The sequence below is a fragment of the Carcharhinus amblyrhynchos genome, chromosome 2 (assembly GCF_965287045.1).
Source record: "Carcharhinus amblyrhynchos chromosome 2, sCarAmb.v2.hapA, whole genome shotgun sequence".
In the NCBI taxonomy this organism is placed as follows: domain Eukaryota; kingdom Metazoa; phylum Chordata; class Chondrichthyes; order Carcharhiniformes; family Carcharhinidae; genus Carcharhinus; species Carcharhinus amblyrhynchos.
The window spans coordinates 131,420,353-131,441,151 of NC_137325.1; the positions used below are offsets into that span (position 1 = coordinate 131,420,353).

At 40.7% G+C, this 20,799-nt stretch overlaps 1 protein-coding gene across 3 annotated transcripts in view; it reads left to right on the forward strand.

Annotated features, from left to right (window-relative positions):
• The window catches only part of lmbr1 (limb development membrane protein 1), a 226,494-nt gene that overhangs the window by 109,194 nt on the left and 96,501 nt on the right, over positions 1 to 20,799 (forward strand). For all 3 annotated transcript variants that reach the window (XM_080212882.1, XM_080212890.1, XM_080212898.1), the window contains 2 exons: positions 5,489 to 5,553; positions 11,972 to 12,044. In XM_080212882.1, the coding sequence (XP_080069008.1) occupies positions 5,489 to 5,553; positions 11,972 to 12,044 (138 nt within the window). The remainder of the gene's footprint in view (positions 1 to 5,488; positions 5,554 to 11,971; positions 12,045 to 20,799) is intronic.

The following is a 20,799-nucleotide window of genomic DNA, read 5'->3' on the forward strand; positions in this document are numbered from 1 at the left end:
TTTCTGCTGAGCACCAAGAAAGATCTCCTTAAAGATCCTCCACTGCTCCTCAGCAGACCTACCTTCCAACGCGCTCCCCCAGTCCACATTCGCCAATTCTTCTCTCATCCTACCATACTCCCCTCTATTCAAACAAAGGACACGTGTCCGGGAACCCACTTTCTCCTCCTCCATCTGCAACAGAAACTCCACCATACAATGATCACTCTCTCCAAGAGGATCCTTCACCTCAAGGTCCCTAATTCTACCCGCCTCATTACATAGCACCAGATCCAAGATAGCTCGCTCCCTCGTCGGCTCCAACACACACTGTTCCAGGAAACTATCCCGGCAGCATTCCAAGAACTCCTCCTCGAGCCCACCTCGTCCAACATGGGTCGACCAATCAATATGCAGATTGAAATCCCCCATAACTACTGCCGTCCCATTCCTGCACGCCGCACTTATTTGCGCGTTAACAGCCCGCCCCACCTCCAGATCATTATTCGGGGGCCTATAGACGACACCCACCAGCGTCTTCCTCCCTTTGCTGTTCCTAATCTCCACCCACAACGATTCCACTTTCTGCTCTTTGGCTCCGATATCATCCCTTGCTACCACCTTGATGCTGTCCTTAATCAGCAGAGCTACGCCACCCCCTCTTTCCTCCTGCCTATCCTTCCTAAACACTTGATAGCCCTGTACATTCATCTCCCAGTCCCTGTCACCTTGCAGCCACGTCTCTGTAATGGCCACCAGATCGTATCCATTTGTGTCGATCTGCGCCACCAGCTCATCCACTTTATTCCGAATGCTTCGTGCATTCAGATAAAGCGCTTTCATCCCAGCCTTCTTCTGGACCCTATTTGCCATAACGCCGCCACTTGGGACATCCTCAGCCTCTTCCCTTACCTGTACCCTATCCTTAACTGTAGACCTCCTAACATCACCTACCCTCGCACCCTCCCCCCCCCTGATTAGTTTAAAGCCCTGTCTACAGTCCTCTTTACTCGATTCGCCAGCACTCTGGTCCCAGCACGATTCAGACCAACCCCATCCCGCCCGAACAAGTCCCACCTACCCCAATACTGGTGCCAATGCCCCATAAATTCGATCCCATTCCTCCCACACCAATCTCTGAGCCACCCATTCACTTCCTTTATCCTGTCAACCCTACGCCCGTCTGCACTCGGTTCAGGCAGTAGCCCAGAGAAGACCACCTTGTCGGTTCTACTTTTTAATTCCATTCCCAGCTTCTCATACTCCCTCCCCAGATCCTCAGTCCGCACTTTGCCTACGTCGCTGGCACCCACATGTACCACCACAACTGGGTTCTCACCCTCCCACTCCAGGTTCCTCTGCAGCCCAGCTGCGACATCCTGTACCCGAGCACCAGGCAGACAACACACCCTTCTGTGCACTTTGTCATTGTGACAAAGGACAGTGTCAATACCCTTCACCCCACTATCTCCAATCACTACTACGTTCCTTTTCCCCTTCTCTTTGCCTATGTCCTGCTGCATCACTGTACCGTGTGCAGTTTGCTCACCAACCTCACCTGCCTCGTCCTCTTCCAGAGTGGAAGCAAGAACCTCAAACCTGTTATGCAGATTAAGAGGCTGAGGCCTCCGCTCCTCACCCCCCTTCCTCCTCCCAGCAGCCCCCTTTTGTTCCTGACCCTTAGATTTAGACAGTCTAGAGGGGGTGGATGTCACTTGCACCCCATTGACAATGGCACCCTCTCTCCCCCTGATGAGCCTCAGTGTCTGTAGCTCAGAGGCCAGCTCATCCACCTTGAGCTGGAGCTCCTCCAGCAACCTGCACTTACTGCAGACATGGTCACTGGGAAGGACCCTGGGGTCCACCAGTTCCCACATCATACAGGAACCGCACATCACATGCCCCTCCATTATTCAATATAATTTGTTGTGGGAAAAAATTTTTTCCTTGTTTCTTGCTGTAGTAGTTTTGAAAAAAAAATTTTTTTTTTTTCCCTTGTTCTTTCCACCTGGCCTTTTTACCTTCCAGCCCTTTTTGATATTAAGCCCTAATAGCTCACTCTGCTTCCCTCTCACTCCGCTGCCCGCTCCGACGCTGCCCGCTATCTACACCAGGCCTCCTATTAAACTTGGCGCTGATTTAAAGCTGATGGGCCACAACTGCCTGATAATCACTCCCTCACAATTCTTAAAGCAGTAAATACAATAAGTAAATGCTTTAAACAGTTCTACAAAGAACAAAGTGCTTTAAACTTATTTTAAACAGGTTTTTAACAGGTAAAGTCTTAGCTTTCTCTCTGATGCTCCAGCAGACGAGGAAGGAGCATCAGAGAGAAAGCTAAGACTTTACCTGTTAAAAACCTGTTTAAAATAAGTTTAAAGCACTTTGTTCTTTGTAGAACTGTTTAAAGCATTTACTTATTGTATTTACTGCTTTAAGAATTGTGAGGGAGTGATTATCAGGCAGTTGTGGCCCATCAGCTTTAATTATCAAGTGTCCACACGGTGAAGCCTTACATTGTTTGCTGGAGCAGACGAGGAAGGAGCATCAGAGAGAAAGCTAAGACTTTACCTGTTAAAAACCTGTTTAAAATAAGTTTAAAGCACTTTGTTCTTTGTAGAACTGTTTAAAGCATTTACTTATTGTATTTACTGCTTTAAGAATTGTGAGGGAGTGATTATCAGGCAGTTGTGGCCCATCAGCTTTAATTATCAAGTGTCCACACGGTGAAGCCTTACAGACAGATGTTGAGCCGAAAGCCAGCCAAACAGACAAGCTAATAAACAGCAATACTTTGAAAGGGGGAAGGGAAAGATCCCCCAATCTGTTCTGATTAAACTTCTTAGAAATTTGAATACAAGACAACTCATAATTGATTAAGAATCTCTCACTTTACAAAACCGTCACATATTGACTTTAAAGCATCAACTTCATTTAAGAAACTGCAGTCCTGTCACAAAAGAGATAATTTGAAGCTGTAACAGTATATTACCTTCATCTGTATCTAAGCTTGCTGTGTGAAAGTGTGCATGAGAGACAAATGAATGAAATGTTGCACTAAATTTGGGGTAACTGTATGATTTTTATTTCTAAACTCTCAAACTCTTTGCTGGAATTAGTTAATTGGGACATGCACTTCTTGCGTGCAAACACACTGAGCACGGCCACTAAAACAAACCCCAAAATTTTGCCCATGACACTGCCAAGAATAGTGGTTGTTCGTGCCTGAAATTGGTATCAAGAAAGTTGCATTTTGCTTTAGGAACACTAGAAGTAACTCTAGAAGTAAAGCATTCAGTTCCTCACAGCTGTTTAACCCTTTTAATTAGGTCATGGCTGATCTGTAGCTTAACTCCATTTAACCATCTATGCTTCATATTCCTTCATACCCCTTGCCTAACAAAAGTTTATCAAACTCAGTTTTGAAGTTTTCAATTAACCGAACTTCAGCAATTCTTGGGGTAACCAAATTCCAGATTTCCACGACGCTTTTGTGTATAGATGTACTTCCTGACGTCACCCCTGGACGGGTCAAGTCTAATTTTCAAGTTATGTCCCTTTGTTGACTAATTATTTCAATCCAGCTCAGAACTTCTAAAGTGAGTTCTGTCATTGCGTAAGAGGCACTATTTTGTATTCAAAGACTGATTAACACCGAAGAAAGGTCATTCTTTGATGCTGAATGTTTCATTTCATAGAATCTACAGTGCAGAAGGAGGCCATTTGTCCCTGGAGCCTGCACTGACAACATCTCCACCCAAGTCCCATCCCCGCAACCCCATGTGTTTACCCTCCTAACCCCCCTGACATTAGGGGCAATTTATCGTGGCCAATCAACCTAACCAGCAAATCTTTGGACTGTGGGAGGAAATAGGAGCACCCAGAGGAAAGCCACGCAAACAGGAGGAGAATGCGCAAACTCCACGTAAACAGTCACCTGAGGGCGGAATTGAATCTGGGTCCCTGGCGCTGTGAGACCGCAATGCTAACTACTGTGCCACCTTGTTGCCCAAAGCTGTTGGATAGAAGTATTTCTCTCTCAGCTAAGAGGCCTATTATTACATTAAAAATTCAAAAACAGTTTTTGTCGAGCCTTTTTAGTAGATTGAAGAAGAATTTCCGGATTTGTTCCCCTTAAATTAGACAAAGCTTTCCTTGCTTTTTACTTATGTCAGCAGATTGTATGATTGATGCATAGTGACTGCATCACGTCTATTTCTAGACGGAATTTTTCTGTCCAATTATTTGTATTTTCATATGTCTTCAAATCAAGCTACTGGAAATCCTAACAGCCTTTGCTTATTTTGTTCTTTTCTGTTGCTTCCTGTGCAATTCTGCGATACTGCAGGAACTTTAGTCTTAATATACCATGGAATTTTAACTTCTGATAAGCTTTATATTACTTGTTCAACTTAGTCATCCACTAACCATTGGGGTATTAATTCTCAAGGATGTTGTGAGTGAAAGTAATTGTGATTTGAGTCTGAACAGGTAGAGCAGTTGTTGTTGTAGGAGGTTGACTGGTCAATCATCAGTAGTTCCCTGGAGGACTGAGAGTATGTTTAGTATTGGGTTGCCGAGTGTGACCGTGGTTTAAATTAGTTTTGAAATTTCCTTATCAAGCATGTTGCCTTGAAGCCACAAAGTTTATCACTCCTCCATCTCCTCCTGCTAATAGACAAAAGACTTTGAAAACATAAGAGCAGGGGAAGATCGTTTGGCTCATTGAGCCTGCTCTGCCATTTGGTATGACCATGGCTGATCTAGGGCTTCAACTTTACTTTTCCGTCTACTTCCCATATCCCTCAACTCCCTGAGACACCAAAATTCTAAATATCTCAGTCCTAAATATATTCAATGATGGTGCATCCATAATCCTTTGGGGTAGAGAATTCTAAAGATTCAGAACCTTTTGAAGAATTTTCTCCTCATCTCAATCTGAGACTGTGCCTACTTGGAATCAGTGTCTCAGAATCTACCCTCTTATGCCCCTTCATCAAGTATAATTGTCCATGTTTGATGGCCACTTGTAAAATTTTGACAGATTTGGGTAAGGGAAATAGATTACTGAGCTTATAGTGAATGGACCTAAAATGAAGCTCGTCACTTATTACAAGAAATGCTGGGATATTCTTTCTTTTCACATTGGGGAATATTTGGAGATAGAATGGCCTATGGGAAACTGCAGATGAAGCAGTATCCATAACATCCTGTCAAAGGGATTAACTATTCAAAGGTGGGTTTAGAGTAGGATACATGGAAAACATAAGTGGAAGGGAATGGAACCAAATGGATAGACTTTCCTTCGAGCTGTGCCAGTGTGATGGTTAGAATAGCTTTCTAACCATCAGATATAGCAGTATATCTCTAACCACGCTGCTTTAGAATCTGTATAATGATGACGTATCTGTGGTTGTAGTTTCAATTTTAGCTTTTTAAGACATAATTTTAATAAAGTGAATCAAAATGGTGTATTTTTAATGAATGTGCCCATTTTCTTCCTCTTCAGTGTGTACGCCGGTTGGCCTATCCAGAATGTTCACAGTAATGGGACAATTGCTGGTAAAACCTACAGTAAGTAATGAAACTCTTTACTCAGTATGTAGTAAGTAGCTCTACTTCAATATTATTGGGTAATGAAGATGTTCCTGGCTATGTGTACACCTGACTTATTAGCGGTTAACTTTTTTAAAGAATACGTGTGAAAGCAGTTCGACCAAGGAGGAAGACCAGCTTGAGTGCTTCTGTCGTGTTTTATATTATGCTTTAGTCAGAACCACCGACAAGATCTGAAAGGGAGCATCAACATTTAAGAATAGGCTCATGTTCATTATGCATAAAACATTACTCTATCCAAATTTAGCTGATACTTTGTCATATCATGATTCTATACATAATTGAAAGAAGACTGTGTACCCTTTTTAGTAGTCCTATTAGCTCGCTGTAATGATCTGTTTGCAGTTAGCTTATTTATTGGTAGTAAATGCATAGTGATTTGGATTGTTCAATATTTGCCAAGTAGTACGTAATGGAATTCACTTAAAACATACTGTCAAACAAATCAATTCCCAGTTTATCCAATTCCAGGAGACATTAGTGCTCCTTATTTTATTTCTCCTCTCCCAGCTTGGCTTCACCAACCATTACCATTTCCCATTCATACCCAGATCCCCCAATCTTTCTCACTAACTCTCAGCATGAACATTGTTGTTCTCATGGGTTTTTCAATTCACCTACTCTCTGTCTCTTCTAATTGCTTTCTGCTGACTCCACGACCTCCCGTAACCCCAACAATGAAGTTGTGTGGTGAATGTACCATTCTCTCGACTGACACATTCTACTTCACTCTTGATCCACTTGGCTTTATCTTCATTTTTGTCTCTCCCTTCCACTTTACAGCTGCATGAGTGCTGCTGTCTTATGACTATCCTTAAGTTGGCCTCCATTCGACCCTTCATGTCACCCCTACCTTTACTGCCTCAATTCCATGCCCTTCTTCCTGTCTAGTTTTGTCCTCTGCAACTTATCCATCATCTGTTGTTTGTGCCTTTGCTATCAAGGAGCAATGAATAGCTAACCAAGAAAGGTTTGCTAAATTGTCTAGTTTCACACTGTTAAATGTGCAGTTGGTGTTTAGAAAGTAGTATGTTTTAATTGGAGTTGAAGCAGAGGCTATAAATTTGAGGAAAGTGGATTGGTACTTGAAAAAGTTATGTATTAGAACTAAGCGAATGTCATTGGGTAGCTCATCTGATGATAAACATTGTAACATCCGAATTTGTATTCTTTTGCTTCATTAATGCTTCATTTCTTCTGCTAAATATACAAGATACTTGTAAAATGCCAACTGGCATAAATTATAGAGTTTTTTAAACTTAAAAGCACATTTATGTATTTTTAATATTTTTTAACCTGGGCCTTAATTATTTAATGATGAAAATGAGAAGGAAAGATGTACAGGATAAAATAATGACATTTGATAGACACAGACAGACAGATTGGATCACCTAGAAGCATGGCTGACCTAAAATCCTCACAAACACAGAATGAAAGTGATCCCACAAAGACTTGAACGAATGGTATTGTGGAGTCAATAAGACTAAATGTCTAGAAGCAAAATGTTGTGGATGTGGAAATGTAAGATGAAAACAGAAAATGTTAGAAATATTCAGCGTATCAGGCAGCACCTGTGGAGAGAGAAAAGCAGGGTTAACATTAGGCAGCATCAATGGAGAAAGCAAAACAGTGTTAAAATTTTCAGGTCAGTGACCTTTTGTCATTGCCTGTAAAGAAGGTCATTGTCCTCAACTGTTAACTCTCTTCCTCTTGCTACCAATGTTATCTGACCTGTCGTGTATTTTTACTGTTTCATCTTTCTAATTTAAGAACAAGCTCACAGTGAGAAAGGGGGAGAGTGAGTCTTGGGTAAATAAGAACATAAGAAATAGGAGTAGGAGTAGGCCATCTGGCCCTTTGAGCCTGCCCCGCCATTCAATAAGATCATGGCTGATCTGTCGTGGCTCAGTTCCACATTCCCGCCCTCTCCCCATAACCCTTAATCCCCTTGCTTATCAAAAACCTATCAACCCGCGTCTTAAAAATATTGAGTGAGGCAGCCTCCACCACCTCAACGGGCAGAGAATTCCAGAGATTCAGAAATAAGAGAGTAAAATCCAAACGCCTTAGTGGGAGATAAAGGAAGACATTTGAAAACCAAGTTTTGAAAAGAAAATATGCGAAAATATCCTGAACAATGTCGTAAAAAGATTTGCCTAATCTAATACTGCACATGCCACCTCCTGGACAGTGTTCAGAATTCTGAAATCCTAGGCTGAAGATCTGAAGTAACAACTAATTACAAAAGAAACTGACAGCTTGGATTAATAGAAGGTTTTTCTATGTTCCTGATCTGTATTAATAAACGTTTACAAGTTGGATTACTGGAACACTTGAATCATAATGCTAAGTTGGTGACTGCCAGTGTGCTATTGAAACGTTCATGGTTGTATAAGATATTGATTTAGGAGCTTATTAGAATGTAAAAGATTGGAAGCAAATTTTCTTGGGTGACGTAGACTGCATGGAATGCCAATTTTGAATGCAAGGCCGTGAATTGTCTTTGAATCGTGCATACTGAATTCAAAAGAATTAGAGTAAATTGAGAGATAGGAAAATGTTGAAATGGGAGGTGTAGAGAATCTTTCTTATTACTCAGTCTCTGCCTGTTGCATCCTTTTAGTCATAGTGCAAGTATCTAGTGAATGAAGTATACTGGAAGGTCCTACCTTTTACTTAGTCTAATCTAGAAGGCCGAAGTTCTGTTAATTATCTTGTCCTTTTGCTGAAGTTTTTTGAAAATATGAGCCACAATTGAAGAACTGGGCATCACAATGGAATCATAGAATAATATTGACGGTCCATTGTGCCTGTGTGCCAGTCTTTTGAAAGGGCTATCCAATTTGTTCCACAACCCCACTCTCTTCTCCATACCTCCTGCAAATTTTCCTAACTTTAGTTTATGTACTCAGTTTCCTTTTTCGGACACTGCACTCAGATCATATCTTGCTGCGTAATGTTTTCTCCCTGATGTCATATCTGCTTCTTCTGCTAATTAGCTAACACCTGTGTCCTCTGCTTACTGAGCCTCCTGCAACTGAAACAGCTTCTGTAGCTTCTCCTTATTTACCCCCTTCATACCTTTGATCATTTTAAACACCTCTGTTAAATCTTTCTGTTATCTCTCTGCTGTAAAGAGAACAACTCCAGTCTCTCTAGCCTCTCCACACAACTGAAAATGTTCATCCCTGGTATCAGGTTAAATCTCCTCTTTACCCTCTATGGATATTAGTATTTTTAAAAGCTAATCCCATGCTTGCAGATGACATTGCCAAGGGGCACTGTACACAAGGAAGATAAAGGGCAAATGATAGATTCTGAGAGGTGGCATGTCAGTGTTGCGCCCCAAATTGCTAACAATTAGCATAGTAGAAACAAAATCATGCAGGTCAATTTCTTTTCAAGGTAAATGGGGCAGTAGTTATTTGCCATTTGTAAAACCTTCAAATGCAAGCAAAAGATCTACACAGTTACGTTGATTATAAAGCATGCAGTGATAACTAATCTAACTTATAATTAGAATGTATGCAATATACCTTCAGTGTTCACATGTTAGACTTTCTCAGTTTACCTTGCAGGAATTTTATCTTAGATTTGTGAAGAAATTGAATTTGGTCAGGGAAAAGTAATGGGTATAATCTTTACCTGAATGTAAAAGTGTTCTCTTCATGCATTGGAGTTTTTAATTTTGCATATTTTACCTAGTATACTGCTCCACTTTTTATAAATGTGATCCCTGAGAAATTCCATATAACAATAGCTGATGCTTCAGCTTACCCACATTGAAGTAAATTAAGGTAATAGCAAATTAGCCAGCAAATTTATTGATAATGGATAACTAAATATCAATTATTGATTTGAAAAAACAGAACAGCTTCTGTGTTTGATTTCTGCATGTATGCTACAGCTGATGCTGGATCTGATAGCGTCATTCATTTGATGAATCAGAAACTCATATACAATAAACAACAGAAACTCACAAATCAGTATTTGAAAAGCAACTCGCCCTGTTTCATCTACAAAGCATAACATAGGTCACCTGAGGTTAGCATACAAATTTAGATCTTGGCAAAACAGGACACATATTACAGAGGAAAATAATGCAAATCATAAAGGCTCAAAGAATGCAAAAAGAAAATTATGAAGGCAAATGAAAGCAGACTGTAGGTCAGCGTTAAGACAAATAGCAAGTCTTTTATAAACTCATAAGTATGAAGATAGTTGAAAGAAACACTTGAAGGTGTTGGGCCACCAAGAAAACACCCTGATCATCTTCAAGCAGTCCTGTTGCTTTTTGTATGCCTACTTGAGGCTTTATATATTGGCTTTATTTTCTCAGCCAGATGATGGCATCGAACACTGAAGCACCCCCTTGATACAGCACTGGTGTCAGTCCACCTGGGTGCTCAACTAGTTCATATGCTTTGAAACTGGTACAGAGTAGTGCGTGATTAAATTAATGAACGTGACACCTAGAAATGCTAATAAAAACTTAATGGGGCTAACGGACTCTTGAGCATACATCTCAGAATATCAAAGGTTAGGGGATAGAATAATGGAAATGATAATTTTAATTTTCCAAAGATCTTTAGAAATGGAATGCGAGTTAAGGACTGCAAGTTGACAAATCTGTTTAAAGGGAAAAAGAGAAGCTGGAAAATTACAGGTCAATTAGCCTTGCCTTAATGAATGAACTTCTAAAATTCACAATTGAGGAGGAACACTTGAAAATGGATAAATCAGGGACATTTAACAAAGGGCAACTACTGCTCAGAAATGTAATTGAATTTTAGGTGTAGAAGTCACAATATATAAATGATGTACAATAAAGTGGGTATAGTGAATTTTCAGAAGACATTTGTTGTGGATAGCAAATTGGGGCACCAGAAATTGAGTAAAATACAGTCAGATTAGCGCAGTAGGAAAGATAGGTTCAATACAATGCAAAAAGAAGTGAAGTAACATGTTTTGAAAAACATTAATAATAAAAGGAACTATATTTCAAAAAGTCAGGTTCCAACAGAGTACGGCAGTAGAGATATCTGGTGATACTGAATGTAGTCAGCAAATATAGATCACTGCTAGCATATTATGTACAGTTCTTGCTACATTTGTAGGAAGATAATATTGTAAGATTCACTGGAATGATGTCAGGTTTGAAATATTCTAGTTATAGGGGTCTGTTAGCTCAGTTGGCTGGATAGCTCGTTTGTGATGCAGAGCAACACTAACAGTGCGCGTTCAATTCCATTATTGGCTGAGGTTATTCATGAAGGCAGTCTTCTCAACCTTGCCCTTGCCTGAAGTGTGGTGATCCTCGGGTTAAATCACCACCAGTCACATATGGTCATCCGAGACTATAGTCGTAGAAAAATCATAGAAACCCTACACTACAAAAAGAGGCCATTTGGCCCATTGAGTCCGCACCAACCACAATCCCACCCAGGCCCTACCCTCATGTCTGTACATATTTCACCCACTAATCCTCTAACCTATGCATCTGCGGTCAATTTAGCATGGCCAATCAACCTAACCCGCACGTCTTTGGACTGTGGGAGGAAACCAGAGCACCCAGAGGAGACCCATGCAGACACAAGGAGAATGTGCAAATTCCACGTAGACAGTGATCCAAGCCGGGAATCGAACCCAGGTCCCTGGAGCTGTGAAGCTGTGCTGCCGTGCTGACTATAGTGACTTTACCTTTATTATATGAAGAAAGGCTGGTACAGCAAGGGATTTATCCACTCCATGATAGAAGGTAACGCTTTTCAAAAATAGGAATGGTTTTGAGAGGCTAGGTTGTGAAGGATTGTTATCACAGTTAGCAAATGGTAGAGTTGCAGACTCAGGATTATCAGTCAAGCAGAAATTAGAGGAGTTTTTTTTCTTATTAAAGGTTAGAAGTATTTAACCATTAAGCAAAATCAGTTAGAGAATTGAATAAATATTTGGAGTAGTAGAATTCAAAAGGTACGTCGAAAAGACAGATAAGTGCAATTGGGACATCATGTTGAAGTTAGAAGCCATAGAAACCATAGAAAATTTACAGCTCAGAAACAGGCCTTTTTGCCCTTCTTGTCTGTGCCGAACCATATTTTGCCTAGTCCCACTGACCTGCACTTAGACCATATGCTTCCACACCCCTCTCATCCATGTACCGGTCCAAGTTTTTCTTAAATGTTAAAAGTGACCCCGCATTTACCACTTTATCCGGCAGCTCATTCCACACTCCCACCATTATAGAAACTGTAGCAAATTTGTACAAGACATTAGTAAGGCCTTTTGTCAGTAAATCTACTTTGCTGTGATTTTGTTTTTTTTTAAACTGCTGTCCTGTGTTGAACATTTTTCTTTAATTGATCTGTTAAATTTTCAGATTCTGGAAGACTTGGATGAACAAATCTACTGCATCGGCCTTCAGGAAGAAGCACTTATAAGAAGGTTAAATGGTATGTAGATCTACAATTAATTTTGTCACGTTCGAGCAGATGATTGTGGTTGACAGAGAAGATGCAATGAGAGCACAGATGATCCATTGAAATTATAAACTGGATGAGGTTCTCAGTTTTAAGTAGCAGACTGATTTATATGAGAAACATTAGACTTTGTGATGGAATTAATGGTTGGCATTCCAGTACAGAAGAACAGAATGTACAATCAATTTCTATCACTGCCTTCATTAACAGTTAATTTTTACCCTGAGTGGTTCTGTCAAGATTGTAACAAAGCATATAACAAATCACTGTTGCTGCTATTTATTGATGCTATAGATGATATGAGAAGTGAGAAGAGATGTAAATTTATTGTTGGGTTGTTTGTGTTTGGTTGAAATTCGCCTAATCGAAAATAGTTGAACTATTAATTGAAAATAGTGGAAAGTTAGTGAGCTTCCCCATGCATAAGAACATAAGTAATAAGAGCAGAAAAAGGCCCTTGAGCTGTTTTTTATTCAGTATGATTGTGGCCTTAATTGCCTGCCCGGCATAATGCTTAACTTCTTTGCCATTCAAAAATCTAATGCTCAGTTTTGAATATAAGTATCAACCTAGTGAACCTAATTTGAAGTGCTTGCAATGCAACTATGTCCCTCCTTACATAAGGTGACCATAACTCTACCATGTACTCTGTCTAGGTGTGATCTCGCCAGTGCCCTGTCTCATTATACTTTTATATTCCATCCACCTTGTAATAAAAATGAACATTTTGTTTTCCTTCCTAATTATTTGTTGCACGCTGACATTTTGTGACTTGTACACAAGCACACCTGGGTTTCCCTAAAAAAAAATTGATTAATATAAAAATGAAAGTTGTGTAGATTTTCAGCATATAAAAGACACTAACAGCTGGTTTCAGCTCATGAAATGAATTTCTTGTAGCATGTCTCTGCTATCCTCGGGACTAATCGAAGTGATACTCAGGTCCTCTGTTCCCTTCACCACAATGATGGGGAGTGGGATAGCTTGATCTGGGGTTTGGACATAGCTCGGCATAACATTGAGGGCCGAAGAGCCTGTACCATGCTGTACTATTTTGTGTTATATATTCTATGGTCATCCATACTTATCTCCTGATGTGGAGGGCCCAATAACTCCCTGCCTAGCTTCTTGTTCAAGTGCGCAGGTCTTCTTCCAGAGTTCTATTCCTGATAATGTTTTTCTGTGATTGTCATCAAGGAGAAGAGAGAATCTCTGCAGAGCAATTTAAAATTAGTTATTTAAAATACTTGAGAGTTGTGTACTGTTTTGCAATACCTAAAAACAAAACCACTTGAATTTTTAAGGCCTTTTTAACATGCTAAAGCTTACTCAGCCATGTATTGAAGTAAAGATTCTTCTTCAACCTTTTCCTCTTCTAACTTAGCATCTTGAGGACATTCCGTTTCTGGTTTCATTTATGTTTGAACCCCTCGGACAAATGTGATGAGTCATGTCCATTTTGTGCTTGAGTGTATTCTAGTCAGATTGGCAGCAAATCTGAGTGTAACGTGTCAATGGCAAAATGGGTATGGGATAATCCACAATTGGTTAGGCAAGGGAATCAAACGTTATTGGGGGTAGGTGGGAATGTGAAACCCTAAACACAAATCAGGCATGGTCTTATTGAGTGACAAAGCAGGCTTGAGGGCTGAAAAGCCTGCAACTAATCCTATTCCATTTGTTCATATGAATTGCTTAAAGGGGAGCTTTCAAAATATAAAGCACTAAAAATGGGCAATAAATGTGGCTTTGCCAATATTGCCTACATCTGATGACAAACTGGGGGGAAAAGATCTTCCTTTTCAAAAGCAAATGTATGTGTAACTTACTCTGTAGCAAACCTTGGCCTGTATGTGCAATGTTAGGTGCATGCGTATATTTTCAGTTAACTTATTTTTGTACTTGTTTGTTACACAAGAGATTTGGTGATAAATGTTTAACTTTGGGTGGGTTCATGCCTTCTGTGTGCTGGGCACGTCCTCCACATATAGATATATAAAAGACATTGTGGAGCTTTTAGCAAGCTTGTAAAATTTTCCATTATACTCGACTTGTATGTTACAATCCTGGTGCAATCACTGGGTTAAGGCCAAGATACTTTATTATGAAGTCATGCAAGTAAATGATGTACTGATGCATAGTGAATACTTTCTATTTAAAGCAAAATGAAAACACAGATCTAAGAACTGATGGTATTTAAATTTAGCCTCTTTAGAAACTTAGACCTGATAAACTTTATTTTGATTTTTATTTGAGCAGGCAAATGAAGATCAACTGATTTTTCATAGTTTTGAAAATGTAAAAAGTAAATATAATGTAGTATTTATCAGTGGTTGATTTGATATTTGCTGGTCGTTTAAGAAGTTGCTCAAGAAAATTTCAGAATGCCACGTTTTACATCACTAAGAAGCATAGTATCATTGCATCCTGAGAATTACTGTTGACCAGAAGCTGAACTGAACTAACCATATAACTACTGTGGCTACAAGAACACGTCATAGGCTGGGAATCCTGTGGAGAGTAACTCATCCCCTGATTCTGAGACCCTGTCCAAAATCTACAAGGCACGAGTCAGGAGTGTGATGAAATACCCTCCACTTGTCTAGATGAGTGCAGCTCCATTAACACTTGAGAAGCTCAACACCATCTAGGACAAAGCTATCCACTTGGTTGGTACTCGTCCCGTAAACATTCATTCTGTCCATCACCAATTAACAGTGGCTATCTTGTGAACTAGCGATAAGGTGCACTACAGAAACTCAGCAAGGCTCCTTAGGCAGCATCTTCCAAACCCACGACCATTAGGACAAAGTGAACAGGTAGAAGGGAACACTACCACCTGGAAATTCCCCTCCAAGCCACTCATTATCCTAATTTGAAAATGTAAACATGCTTTCACTATCACTGGGTCAAAATCCTAGAACATCTCCTGTAGAGAGCTGTGAGTGTACCTACACCTTGGAGACAGTAGCGGTTTAAGAAGGCAGCTCACCACACCTTCTCATGGGCAATAAATGCTGGCTTAGCGTGTGGCACCCATGTCTCATAAATTAATAAAAAATAGTCTTTACACGTCAAGGTGATTAACAACTTGGGGAGCAATGTTTCAACATTTTGTATGCAGCTTCAAGTATTTTTACATGTGGCATATTATGAACATCAGCCGTGAAAGCCAAATCAAATTTTTCCCCATAGCATTTTCACTAGATGCAATGGCATACAAGAACTCTGCTTTCTTAAGGATTAAATACATTGAGAAAGATACTTTATTATGAAGTCATGCAAGTAAATGATGTACTGATGCATAGTGAATAATTTCTATTTAAAGCAAAATGAAAACACAGGTCTAAGAACTGATGGTAATTAAATTTAGTCTGTTTAGAAACTTAGACCTGATAAATTTTGATTTCGATTTTTTTTTTACCAAGCAATGAAGATCATTCAAATAAATTTACCTGCAATTCCCTTCTTCTACCAAAACCTTCCAGGGAATTTTAAGTATTAATATTGCATGACTGTTGTTCTGATTTGTATGTTTTTAAGTGACTTAAAAAGCACTTGTTTAGAGAAATGAAATTTAATTGATCAGAATATTTACTGAGCATTCTGGAGAGAGCTGTTAAATCTCTTCTGACAATGGCCTTCAATCTTAACTGACCTTAAAAGTATGTGTGTTGCATCAGCAGGCAAGGTTCAGCTGCAGTAAGGAGACAAGAAAGGAAAAATCTGATTCCATGGGCTGTGTTGAGCAGTGTTCTCTATATACTGGCCTGTCTTATACCTTTCCTATTACTGGTGAATGGATAGAAGGGGAGGGTAAAGGAAGAAGTAGCAATGAAAAAGTACTGTAATATAAATTTAATATATTTGTGTTCTGGGTGAAGTCCCAGGAACATGAAAAAATTGATTATTTGTACGTTTTAAAAATGAATTTGTGGGATGTGTGTATCCAGCATTTATCTGCCATGCCTGGTTGCCCTTGTGAAGGTGGTGGTGAGCTGCTATCTTGATCTGCTGTGGTCCCGGAGGTATAGATATACCCACAGTGCTGTTGGGAAGGTAGTTCCAGGATTTTGACCCAATGACAGTGAAGGAACGGTCATATATTTCTAAGACAAGATGGTGAGTGACTTGGAGGGTAGTCTCTGGGTGGTGGTGCTCCCACGTATTTGCTGGTCTTGTCCTTCTAGATGATAGTGACCGTGGGTTTGAAAGGTGCTGCCAAAGAAACCTGGGTGAGTTCCTGCAGGGCATCTTGTAGATGGTGTACACTGCTACCGCTATTCAGTGAGGGATTGAATGTTTTGTGGAAAGGGTAGTAATCAAGCTTTGTCCTGGATGATGTCAAGCTGATTGTGTTGTTGTTGGAGCTGCACTCATCCAGATAATTGGAGAGTATTCCGTTACACTCCTGGCTTGTGCCTTGTCGATGGTGGACAGACTTTGAGGAATCTAGATGTAGGTGATTTGCCCTAGGATTCCTAGCCTTTGACCTGTTCTGGTAGCCACGGCATTTATATGGTTAGTCCAGTCCAGTTTCTGGTCAATGGTAACTGCCAAGATGTTGGTAGGCTGTTGATAATGAGGGATTCAGCAATGGTAATGCCATTGAATGTCAAGGAGCAATGGTTAGATTCTCTCTTATTGGAGATGGTCATTGCCTGACACTTGTATGGTATGAATGTTAATTGCCACTTGTCAGGCCAAGTCTGGATATTGTCCAGGACACGCATTTGGACATGGACTGCTTCAATATCTGAGGAGTCATGAATGATACTGAACCTTGTGTACTCATCAGTGAACATTCCATTTCTGACCATGTGATGGAAGGAAGCTCATTGATGAGGCAACTGAAGATGGATGGGCCTAGGACACTACCCTGAGGAGCTTGTGCAGTGATGTTCTGATGCTGAGATGATTGATCTCCAGTCATCACAGCCATTTTCTTTTGTGCCGGGTAATCATTTGTGCAAGCAGTCCTGGGCTAGATTGAGCTTGCCAAAGGTGGTAAGGGAACCAACAAGCAAGAAAAACCTAGTTGACTTTGTCCTCACCATCACCAATCTATATGTTGCCGATGCATCTATCCATGACAGTATTGGTAGAAGTGACCACCACATTGGTCATGTGGAGACAAAGTCCCGTATTCACATTGAAGATATCCTCCATTATGTTGTGTGCTCAATGGAATAGATTCGAACAGATCTAGCAACTCAAAACTGGTCATCAACAGAACTGTATTCAACCACCAGCAGCAATCTCGTTGCTGGGCTAACCCTGTGCTCTGCCACTATTATCAAACCAGAGAATCAACTCTGGTTCAATCAAGGGTGCCAGACTCCATGCCAGAAGCAGCACTGGGCACACTTAAAAATGAGATGGAGCTACACCACAGGACTATTTGCATGCGGTTTGGCATGCAATCGAGCCAAGTGATCCCACAAGTAGAGGATTAGACTGAGCTCTGCAGTCCTGTTGCATCAAGTTGTGAATTGTGGTGGCCAGTTATCAACCAACACGAGGAGAGGCTTCACAAATATTCCTATCCTCAATGCCGGTGGAGTCCAACATATTAGTGCGAAAGGTAAGGCTGGAGCATTTGCAGCCATCTTCAGCCAGACGTGTATGATCCATCTCTGCCTCCTACTGAGGATTCCAGTATTGCAGATGCCAATCTTCAGCGAATTCGATTCACTTCATGTGATATTAAGAAATGGCTGAAGGCACTGGGTAGTCCAGGGCTATGGATCCTGACAACATACTTGTAGTAGTATTGAAGACTTGGGCTCCAGAACTTGCTGCCTGCCTAGTACAGCTACAACACTGGCAATGTGGAAAATTGCTTGGGTATGTCCTGCCCATCAAAAGCAGCACGGGAAAAAAAATCCAATCTGGTCAATTAACGCTCCTTCAGTCCACTCGATAATCAACAAAGTGATAGAAGGTGTCATTGACGGTGCCACCAAGCAGCACCATTCGATGGCTCCACGATAATGGTAGCAAGAGATTAATTTTGTTTGTGCTACAGTGCCATCCTGTGACAATGAATCGTGCACTGAGACAATAATTTCCCTTCCTTTGAAGCCTCAGTCAGTGGTCTGAACTTGTACTTGATGATATACAATAAGCTGTGGTAACTTGTTCTCATGCTTTTGAGACATGCATAACATTTTTGACAATTTCAATGCATGTTCAATAGGTTGGACAATAATGTGATTTATCCTGCATGATAGACATCTCTAATTACAAGAATAGTTTTTTTCTCCTGCCTATAGCTATCAGTTCTCCCAGAGTTCAAGAGGCATTGGGTGTGGTGGGATCAAAAACACTTACTTGATCAAAGACATTTAATTTTCATTACCTATTCAATGAAGATGAAAGGTTGTTGTATTTGATGCCAGTTACAGTGTTAGGAGTGAACTAATTGGTGTCGATCTGCCAGTTGCCCGGGGGTGTCAGCAATCTAACCACTTGGACGTTTTCCTTTGAGCAACTGAATCTGTGTCTCAGAACTGGGGAGATAACAAAATTAAACTGTTAAGTGATTTTAAATGAACTGTGCCGTGGTTTCAGTTGTGAGCATTAAATATCTGAACAAGCCCAAGCAAGTGAATTCTATAAATTTGTTGGTTGACTGCATTACTGACATGTGAGTTTGGAGCATGTTTTAAAACGATTGGTAGTTTCTGAAGTGGGAGTTAGTTAGACTTCACTTATAGCAGAAGTTGAATGAAATTATTATGGTAGAAGTTGTGAATTCTAGCACTGAAGGAAATGATTTTAATCCCTGCCACCATCAGCCACCTAGTTATTTCATTTTGTGACGATATGTGCCTTGTTGAAAGTCTACCACAAAATTATATACTTTTCACCTTCCCTCAACTATCTGTCTTAGATTGGGACTTGCAAGAAATTTCATTAGTTTAGGGTAAACAATTGGGGATTGGTGGGTTGTAAAATTTGGTTGCATAGTGTGTCTTAGTTTCAGGGAGAGGTTTATCTGCTGTGTTCAGACTTCTCATGCATGTATTTCTGGATTGGACTGTGTTGGGTGCCGTTATAGTGAAATAATCAGAGCATACGTCTAAAGGTCACTTAGATCATGATGTCAGTCAAGTGTGTAACAATGGTATGGTCACTCTGGTTGTCATTTTTGAGCCCAGTACTCCAGTACCTCCTTTTAATTTTGCACAATTCCACTGGAAAGGACCTTTTCTCCCCACCCCAGCCTGATCAGTCACTAAAGGAACCATCAGTTACTTTCAGGTTGGTTGCTGATTGATTTTTTACTTGCTCTTACTGATTTAGTAGAACTGTTTCGTTTATGTACTTTTTACAGTTTCTGAAGGAGTACTGTGGCACATGGTTCTTGCTTTAAGGGTTCTGCTCGGACCACTTCCTCCCATCTGTATCCTTTCTTCTGAAAAGTGAATGAGCAGTGGGAATATCGCTCTAAGACAGAGGAAGATGAGAAGGGCTCTCAACAAGAGGCCATCTCCACCCAGGGCCATTGGAGCGCATTTCTCAGATCTCAAACATAGTGAGGAACACTGCACACGACATTGATTCACAAAGGAGGTGTTCACTGAAATCTCTCATTTTACAGTTGGAGCTGCAGTCCCAGAATAGGGCGAGGGCAGTGATCCTCGTGGAAGTGAAGGTAATCCTGGCCCCACATATCTTGGTGTCAGGCTCCTCCTGTGCTGGATAAGGGAGATGCCTCAACCTCTTCACTGCTCACTGCTGTATGCATTGCGTTTTTGTTTGAATGGAAGGGAACACATTGACTTTATTCGCAGATGGAAGCCAGCAGAATGTGTACATGAGTCAACCTGAATAGCTGGCTTCCCCATGATGCTGGCTGCCACTAACTACACATATATTGTTTTGCAAGCACTGCACATAAATTCAGGGATGCGGTTCAACTATAAGGGGTTTTGCTCCCCCTCCGTGCAGTTAGTATGCCATATGCATAGCATCATACAAGTTATTAACTGATGTCCTGGCAGCGATCGTAATGCCTTTATCCAGTACCAGTCTGCTGTACCATCATTATTTGAGACACTGCAATAGACCAGAAGGTAGCTACTGGGTGACAAAGACTCATCCGTTGACTCCCTCACTCGCCACCCTGGTGCGCAACCAAACTAACATGCCATCACAATAACTATGGTGTCAGCAATGCTGCCACATAAAATATCATAGCTCATTGTGGTTTGCTGCATTCTGCATACCCTTGGTATCAGGTAATGGCGAGCAGCTGAAGAGGAGGAAGCATCTAAAGTATTTCCATTCTGTCTGTTGTCTGTTATTGACTCATCTCATTGTAAAATCAGTGAACACAAGCCCAGTTCACTATTCAACAACAATCCCACACCTTTCCATAGCTTTACTGCAAAGCATCACATTATTCTCTTGAACAAATTGTGAAACTGAAAACCACCCAAAGATAAACATTCCAAATCAACCTTCTCAAGCAAGCCATCCAACCTTTATAAAATCAACTAATTACCCATGTGCATTTCCTTCGTGCCTATCTTCCGTATGCTTTTTCTTGTCCTAGTGCTCCTACACTGTGGCATCCCAGTGGCTGAGTGGCTGCAGCATGGTTGGCGGTAGGCTGCTGACTGGTGGGCAATGTCTTACAAGACAAAGGTGTGCAATTACAGCTGCACTGACTTTGATTACACCATCTCAGTATGGGATTGGATGGATGAAGGCGAACAGC